This window comes from Oncorhynchus gorbuscha, linkage group LG16 (assembly GCF_021184085.1).
Source record: "Oncorhynchus gorbuscha isolate QuinsamMale2020 ecotype Even-year linkage group LG16, OgorEven_v1.0, whole genome shotgun sequence".
Lineage (NCBI taxonomy): Eukaryota > Metazoa > Chordata > Actinopteri > Salmoniformes > Salmonidae > Oncorhynchus > Oncorhynchus gorbuscha.
In genome coordinates, this window is record NC_060188.1 from 61,350,693 (window position 1) to 61,360,010 (window position 9,318).

The 9,318-nt window shown below is 39.8% G+C and overlaps 1 protein-coding gene across 1 annotated transcript; it reads right to left on the reverse strand.

Moving 5' to 3' along the window:
- Positions 1 to 387: 387 nt before the first annotated feature.
- On the reverse strand, positions 388 to 8,868 carry mrpl22 (mitochondrial ribosomal protein L22). The gene is made up of 7 exons (XM_046306154.1): positions 8,576 to 8,868; positions 8,430 to 8,472; positions 8,086 to 8,221; positions 7,884 to 7,949; positions 2,117 to 2,194; positions 1,489 to 1,558; positions 388 to 663 (listed from the first exon to the last, which is right to left on the reverse strand). Exons 1-7 carry the CDS (start codon positions 8,601 to 8,603, stop codon positions 455 to 457), a joined length of 630 nt encoding a protein of 209 aa, XP_046162110.1. The 5' UTR covers positions 8,604 to 8,868; the 3' UTR covers positions 388 to 454.
- Between the last annotated feature and the right edge of the window lie 450 nt (positions 8,869 to 9,318).

Below are 9,318 nucleotides of genomic sequence, written 5' to 3' on the forward strand. Positions count from 1 at the left end.
GATGCATGGTACCTTAGCGCGTGCTTTGTATTTATGCAACTTCAAATGTTTAATGTACAGCTACAGTATGTCGGTGTGAATTGAACACTAAAGTATATTCTTTTCTGTATTTTGCAGTTTCACAACATAAACGTTTTCAATATATTCATTCAAGAAAAGTCACGCCTTGGGAGTTTTATTGAAGACTTAGTTGTTAGCTATCTGTCTAGTTTTGCATGGGAACGCAACTCAAGGGCAGAATAAGGCTACATACAACCTCTAAGACCTTATGCTTTGACTAAAATGTTAATGCAAACTATTAACTGCTGGGTGCGATCAAAAGCAGACAATCTCACAACAAAAACATACTACTTATAAATCCGAAATGAGAAAAGCCAGAATCGTAAAAACAATCCCTCAAATATGATACATTATTTATTTACAACATATCAAATCACAAACAGTAATAGTTTCCCTAGAGTGAGTGGATAATGGTGCGACTCTTGAGCTGTTCAACGTAATTCTTGGCCTGGTCGAAGCCAGTCTTCTGTTCTGCCTTCGGTGGAAGCCCCTCCACCAGCTTGACAAAGTAGTGGCAGTGCACTTTATCCATGATCCCAAACATTCCTCTGCCATGGTAACGGATACGTTTCAGGTACTTCCCCTTGTTGGAGAATGATTCCGCTGAAGTGAGGGAAAAGGGGATAAAGAGTGCGTGAAAGAGTGTGTGAAAGAGTGTGTGTGTGTGACAGACATATAGAACACAATGACACATTTCTCATTCTGGAATTGCATTTGAATGTCAAACACATCAGAATAAAGATATTTCTGTTTCCATTTGTTTATCTATAATAACCTCTGAATTACATTTGCATAAATCATACCCAGCCTCTCTGAAGTGAAGAAAAGTATGCATTTTCAGGCATCTAAAATTACATCCCCTATTGTGATTTTTCAATAAATTTCCATTGCCTTTTCCATTTGAAAACAGTCAGGATGTGATTAGAATGCAGCATACACCCTTTTATGATAACCATCACTTTTTTCTAACCTTGTTAACAATTTACATTCAGGAATTCAATCATGCTATTTAGGGCACGCATGGGCAATTTCTGCCATACATTTTATTATGAGAGGATTCTCACAAGATGTTATGTGTATGAAGTTGGGTATCAGAGACTATCTGCACTGACTAGTATCCACACATCCCAAACACTCAGTCAACACTGCTGTTCTATGATACTGTTCTATTATATACCATTTATTCTACTATGTGACCGAGACACTGCCCACATATTTTTAAAACAGTATTATTACTATGCATACTACCTCTATTACTTATTTTGTACCTGACTCTTCATTATTATTAATATTGATTAATGTACTGCATTAAGGGAGCTAGCACACAAGCATTTGGCTGCGCCTTTTATACTTGCTGTGAACTGTGTGTGAGACGAATACAATTTGATGTGTAAGATTTCAAGAAGATGTACGACAGTTGACACTTACCAACATATAAATTGGACTTGTATTCCACATTGTGATTCCTGACTGCCATCTCCTGGGCTTCCAAGAGAACCTTAAAAATACAACAACGTATCACATCATGAAAGGAAGACGGGCCAAACACTGACAAGTCATACGAGTGTATTTTGTCAGTATAACTATAGAACTACTGGACATGAGCACATCACACAGACAGGTCACCCGTGATATAAATCAGTATTTGACATCCATTCATGTCCGAGGAATACGGGAGATGATGTGGAAACAAAGCCACTAGGGGCAACAGTGAGCGCTGTTACCTTCAAGTAGGTTTCGGTTTTGCTAGGGCGTTGTTGACGGGGATGGCAGATGGGCGCAAGCATCTGCCCCTGGTTCAAAAGGTAAGCATCTGCCCCTGGTTCAAAAGGTAAGCATCTGCGATAAAAAGTTGGTTTTGATATTCTTGTTTTAAGACTAGGCATCAAATGCCTAAACTTAACCTTCAACACTTCGGAATTTGACGTTTGAGAAACATGAATGGATGTCTAATTCTGAGTCTGTGACAGCTTGTTGCATCACAAGCCTAAATGTTACATTGTTTTCCAAAACTAGCTAAAGCATGCTGTAGAAAGTCACATGGATTAAAACATACCTCTTTCATGATCTTTGCCCCCTTTTTGTCATTGAACTCAAGCTGTGCAATGGCCTCGTCAATAGTCATTCCTCTGATCTGTTGGAAGAATACAGAAGAGGAAGTCAACCAATAGCGGACGCATACAAATGGCAGGCCCCATGCACTTAACACAAATGCCTTGTTGGCCAAGTTCGCCTTATTGTACATTGCTCTCCATTACTCTTTTCATATTATCGTCAGCATATTATCGTCAGTCATACATGATCCCAATTTTACCTCCAAGACACTGCCGATTTGAAAATCGAAAGAGTAGATTGTGCTGATTTACTGGTGCATTGAACCATGTAGCACGCTATAGTTTAAAAACTCTGATAGTGCTAAAACAATGTCATATCTAAATTGACATCTTTATGTACCTTTGGCATAATACTTTATCATTTTAAAAACTGTTCAATGCACCTGTTTATCTCAATACCAAATCATCTGACTAACAATTAAGTAACTTACCATAATCGTTTTAAATTAAAATGGTACTAAAATAAATTGTTCTTAGCAAAGAGCAATTTCTCAAGCAACAATTTTGGTAGGACTGTCGGAGTGGTCTGAGTTGGGAGGGGAAACGGAAAACTAGCCGTTATTGGCAGAGGTTTGAAACCCTTATAACTTATGGGTCTATTTACTAATTTACCGTGAGATCACCAGGCAGGCCAAAACTCCATCCCATCAAAACAGGCTGAAATTTCAGGCAGTCTTTTCAAAAAGCGCATTCACTATCACAGTATTACACCAACCTCAATGTGGAAATGTATATAAAAGCACAGGTAAATAAATGTTTGACTGCATTTAACAAAATAGCATACTTAAAAGGACAACCTACAAGTAAGGCTGTCAGAGAAGGTCAGCCATACATTATATTGTTTTATGCTTTTTTACCAATCTATGGGACAGGCACAAGGAAGGCACTGGACAACAACCCACTAGGAAAGTGAAAGCAGGGAAGGCCATAGCTGTGTATATGATGATGCTATCTATCCCTCTTGGACAACATCGTAGCGTAAAAACCCACCACATGTGCGTCACGAATCTTGAATAAGATTCTAGTTGAAATTACTTGACATTTTTGCAGGGCATTGGACCTGAGAGCCTACCATTGGGAATGTCAGTCAAAATATCCACAGGAAAGCATAATTTAAGGCTTTTACCCCCCCCCCCATTAAAATAATTCCAATTGCAAATTAACACTTTTATTCATTGATGGAAAGACCAGTCCACGGAAATACATATGGCCGTAATGCTTATTGGTCTATAGCTTAATTAGCATAATTGTGGAATTAAATTGCCACGTGTATTTACGTTAGGCACGTCTTATTTATCACATGCACAACAAAGACATACAGAGCCTATTTTGAGCAGAATATCACCTCAGACAACACTAGAGCTGCTGCAGCGCTTCAGCTCATTGCTGCTGGAGTGCAACATGTGCTTTTATAAGACCAGTCACTGCGCAATATTTCTAAAAATGCAATTGTGTGTTAAACTTGGATGGCCACAATTAAAAAGAGTTACCTTTTTTAAATTAAAATTGAAGTGCCACTCCCAGTAGACATTCAAGTGCATAGGGAACAGTAGACAAGCTATAAGAGATGCTCAGAAATACCTTACTTAAGTTGTTCAGACCTTTTGCTCTGAGATTTGAAATTGAGCTCAGGTGCATCTCGTTTCCATTGATAATCTTTCTACAACCTGATTGCAGCATTGAAGGTCTCCAAGAACATTGTGGCCTCCATCATTCTTAAATGGAAGAAATTTGGAGCTTGCCGCCGGGTGAAAATGTGAAATCAGGGGAGAAGGGCCTTGGTCGGGAAGGTGACCAAGAACCCGATGGTCACTGACAGAGCTCCAGAGTTTATCTGTGGAGATGGGAGAACCTTCCAGAAGGACAACCATCTCTGCAGCACTCCACCAATCACGCCTTTTATGGTAGAGTGGATAGATGGAAGTCACTCAGTAAAAATAAACATGACAAGCTGCTTGGAGTTTGCCAAAAGGCACCTAAAGGACTCTCCGACCATGAGAAACAACATTCTCTGGTCTGATGAAACCATGATTGAACTCTTTAGCCTGAATAAGCATCACATCTGGAAGAAACCTGGCACCATCCTTACGGTGAAGCATGGTGGTGGCAGCATCATGCTGTGGGGATGTTTTTCAGTGTGTTTTAGTCAGGTTTGAGGGGAAAATGAATGGAGCAAAGTACAGAGATTCATGAAAACCTGCTCAGGACCTCAGACTGAACAACGACCCTATGCACATAGCCAAGACAACGCAGGATTGGTATCGGGACAAGTCTCTGAATGTTCTTGAGTGTCCCAGCCAGAACCCGGACTTGAACATGATCGAACATCTCTGGAGACCTGAAAATAGCTGTGCAGCAACGCTCCCCATAAAAACTGACAGAGCTTGAGGATCTGCAGAGAAGAATGGGATAAAAAATAAAAAAAATCCTCAAATACAGGTATCCAACCTTGTAGCTGAGTAAAGGGTCTGAATTAGAGGTTGACCGATTATGATTTTTCAACGGCGATTCAGATTATTAGAGGACCAAAAAGGTCTATATCGATTAATCGGACATTTTTTTTTATTTGTAATAATGACAAATACAACAATACTGAATTAACACTTATTTTACCTTAAAATAAACCATCAACATCAATTTAGCCTCAAATAAATAATGAAACATGTTCAATTTGGTTTAAATAATGCAAAAACAAAGTGTTGGAGAAGTAAAAGTGCAATATGTGCCATGTAAAAAAGCTAACATCTGAGTTCCTTGCTCAGAAGATGAGAACATATGAAAGTTGGTGGTTCTGTTTAACATGAGACTTCAATATTCCATGGTAAGAGGTTTTAGTTAACATAGTATTTATAGGACTATTTCTCTCTATACAATTTGCATTTAAAATACCTTTGACTATTGGATGTTCTTATAGGCACTATTGTATTGCCAGTGTAACAGTATAGCTTCCATCCCCCTCTCCCCTACCTGGGCTCGAACCAGGAACACATCGACAACAGCCACACTCGAAGCATCGTTACCCATCGCTCCACAAAAGCCGCGGCCCTTGCAGCGCAAGGGGAATAATTAGTCCAAATCTAAAAGCGAGTGACGTTTGAAACAGTATTAGCGCACACCCAGCTGACTAGGTAGCCATTTCACATTGGTTACACCAGCCATTAGGCTGATAGGCTTGAAGTCATAAACAGCGCTGTGCTTGCGAAGAGCTGATGGCAAAACACACGAAAGTGCTGTTTGAATGAATGATTACGGGCCTGCTGCTGCTCAGTCAGACTGCCCTATCAAATCAGACTTAATTATAACATAATAACACACAGAAATACGAGCCTTTGGTCATTAATATGATCGAATCCGGAAACTATCATTTCGAAAAAACAAAACGTTTATTTCAGTGAAATACAGAACCGTTCTGTATTCTTTTTTTTCTTTTTTTTTTACGGGTGGCATCCCCAAGTCTAAATATTCTTGTTACATTGCGCAACCTTCAATGTATGTCATAATTATGTACAATTCTGGCAAATCAGTTCGTAATTTGCCAGACAGCCCAAACTTTTGCATATACCTTGATTCTGCATGCATTACATTACATTTAAGTCATTTAGCAGACGCTCTTATCCAGAGCGACTTACAAATTGGTGCATTCACCTTATGACATCCAGTGGAACAACCACTTTACAATAGTGCATCTAAATATTTTAAGGGGGAGAGGGGGGGTGAGAAGGATTACTTTATCCTATCCTAGGTATTCCTTAAAGAGGTGGGGTTTCAGGTGTCTCCGGAAGGTGGTGATTGACTCCGCTGTCCTGGCGTCGTGAGGGAGTTTGTTCCACCATTGGGGAGCCAGAGCAGCGAACAGTTTTGACTGAGCTGAGCGGGAACTGTACTTCCTCAGTGGTAGGGAGGCGAGCAGGCCAGAGGTGGATGAACGCAGTGCCCTTATTTGGGTGTAGGGCCTGATCAGAGCCTGGAGGTACTGAGGTGCCGTTCCCCTCACAGCTCCGTAGGCAAGCACCATGGTCTTGTAGCGGATGCGAGCTTCAACTGGAAGCCAGTGGAGAGAGCGGAGGAGCGGGGTGACGTGAAATGCAATGAATGCAAGAGAAGACAATTTCACCTGGTTAATATTGCCTGCTAAACTAGATTAGTAGTTATAACTAGTGATTTTGATTGTTTTTTATAAGATAAGTATAATGCTAGCTAGCAATTTACCTTGGCTTCTACTGCGTTCGCGTAACTGGCAAGCTACTCGTGGAGTGCAATGGTTAGAGTATTGTACTAGTTAACTGTGCGGTTGCGAGATTGGAACCCCTGAGCTGACAAGGTGAAAATCTGTCGTTCTGCCCCTGAACAAGGCAGTTAACCCACAGTTCCTAGGCAGTCATTGGAAATAAGAACGTGTTCTTAACTGACTTGCCTAGTTAAATAAAAAGGTATAAAAATATATATTTTTTATTTTATAATCAGAAATCGGCGCCCAAAAGTACCGATTTGCGATTGTTATGAAAACTTGAAATCGGCCCTAATTAATCGGCCATTACGATTAATCGGTCGACCTCTAGTCTGAATACTTATGCAAGTGGTTTTTATAAATGACTGTTTCATAACTACTGATCAATTCATGTACATATTTATAATTTGGAGGTTATCCGTTTGAAAACCTTTTTATTTTTGTAATTATGTATTGTATTGGTTTTTGTGGCTTCCAACCACACCTGCACACCATTTCTTTGTATTATCTGTATTGCTGTCCATCACTTGATTTCTTTGTTTCAAATCAACTTTAATTGACCAGAAGCCAAAGGCACAATCCTAGTCATATTAGAAACACATCCTAGTGGTTGCATCTTTAGATTCCCCCTCTTTCAAAGATCTTAGTCGAGATTTTGATCTCTGTTACATATGGAACCACATCAGGTACGCAGTTTAGGTGTTTTTTGCAAATTGCATTTTGGCAAATGTTTTATTGGATGCTTCATTAAAAGGAATTGCATATACAACCTAAACAGGACCTTCAAATCAAATGTTTTGGATGGGTGGAGTTTGGCTTGCCTGGTGACTTTAGACAGTAAGTTAATATAGCCCAATAGAGTTCCAAACCCCTCTTCCAATAACAGCTTGTTTTCAGATTACATATCCCTCCCCAGTCAGACCTCTCCCAGACAGTCATAGCTTGAGAAATTATTTTTTGCAAAAAAAAAAGGTTGTTTCTTTCTGATTAATTTAATGGGAAACTATTACAGTAAGGTCCTCAACTGAAATTAGAGAAATTATTTGATAGAGAAATTGGCTGCATTGGGCCTTTAAACAGACTTTTCAAACGTGGGTCTGCTGCATATGCCTGAAATTACATCCTCTCTGCTCCACCTCATGTCATAAAAGTCCTGCAGGTGTGCAAGCATATTGAATTAAATTGATTGGTGCATGCGTGGCAAAATATAAAAACTGCCGATGCTCTCCTCTACAAGACCGTAGTAAACCAGGGATCTCTTTACAAGAGACAAAAGCCCTTGCACAGAAAAGAGTGAGGAGAGCCATGGTGAACTCGTTATGTTTCCAAGTGGGACAAGAAGACTAAGTAAAGAAAGTACATTTATGAGATTTTGAATAGAGCATCTAAAGAGTAAGAATACGCAGTAAAAATCTGTTATGTCTAGGGCTACCTGGAAGGTGTTCAACATGTTGCTTTTACATTCAAACCTTTACACTCACCATATTTGCTAGATACCACATCTTGTCCTTGCTGTACTTGATTTGCCTCCTGCAGTGGTGCACCTCCTGTGAAGTAAATATATTGGTCTGTATTTAGTATATCGCAACAACTGAAAACAATAAAATGGTCAGATATGGAATGATTTCCATCGGTATACATAACCATAACTACTGTATGTATCACTTGGTTGTTGGAACTCACTGCAGGTCTTCGTGCTTCATCAGGCTGCTGTGGTGGGAACATTTGCAGGTTCTTCCTGTCCCAGTTCTTGTTGACATCTAATGCGGCGCTGGTGTGGATACAGGGGAGCTTCTGGGTTTTACCAAAGGCAAATAGCCTGGATAGAGAAGAGAACTTAGCTAGTTAGCGTCTTAGCGAACGTTTGATAGGTTATAGACAGAAATAGGTGCAATACAAAAAATCTGGCAAATACTTGTAATATGTATAATTATGAAGTTGTAAGCACATATATAACTTCACTGCTTGATTTGTCCTTCACTGGAAGAAATGACAGCGCTGTTAACTCGTGTGCTGGTTCTCCTTACCTTGAGCGTATCTGCCCAGCAACACTCCTGAGTAGTGTGAACCCTATGAAAAAAATAACCTGTTTAGTTCATTCTAAACCACACTTTAGAAGAGGTCGAGAATGAAATAGACACTGGAATTTCAAGTACAATACTATTAAACTTACCACCGCCTACCGTTACGGAGGTCGCCATGTTGAATGTATGACGTCGTCCACACGTTCTGCTTTACGGCAAGTGCACGCGAGACTGTTGTCGCTACTTACCACAACCACACATTCATAAACTCCGCCTATTTCTAAAATGTATTTTCTTAAAATCTGATTTTAAACCTAACCTTAACACACCTGCCAACCATAACTTTAAATGACAACTAAAAAGCAATTTTCTGTTTTTATCATTTTTTGGTCTAAGGTAACAAGTGGAAATGCAAAGATGTTGGTACTCCTTCTCAGGGCTCCGTCGCCTATCTTCTTCTTGAAATTTGTATTGGCAGATCGCAACCAACTAAAAGGTGCATACAGCGTCATCTACTGTACTGGAGTGCGTGGCCGATAACGGCCTCCCTATTAATATATGTATCTTATTTAGCCCTATGTTTCCGCCTACTGTTCTGGAGTGTGAATTCATTACACTTTATGACACAAAAAGGGAATGGACAAAGGACTGGAAAAGGACAAAGGACTGGAAAAGGAAGCAAAATTGCCCTACCAACACCCGTTAAAACCTTGCCACTAAACACACCTTGTAACTCTTCTGCAGCAAAATCTCATACACCCAAGTATTTCTCTGTAGCTACCACCACAACATCTACTTTCTATTATTTCAGTTCCATTTCTGCGGTACAGTTGATAACCATGGCTATGAATGCTCAGAAAGCAACCTTACTGGCACACGTTATTCCTATCAC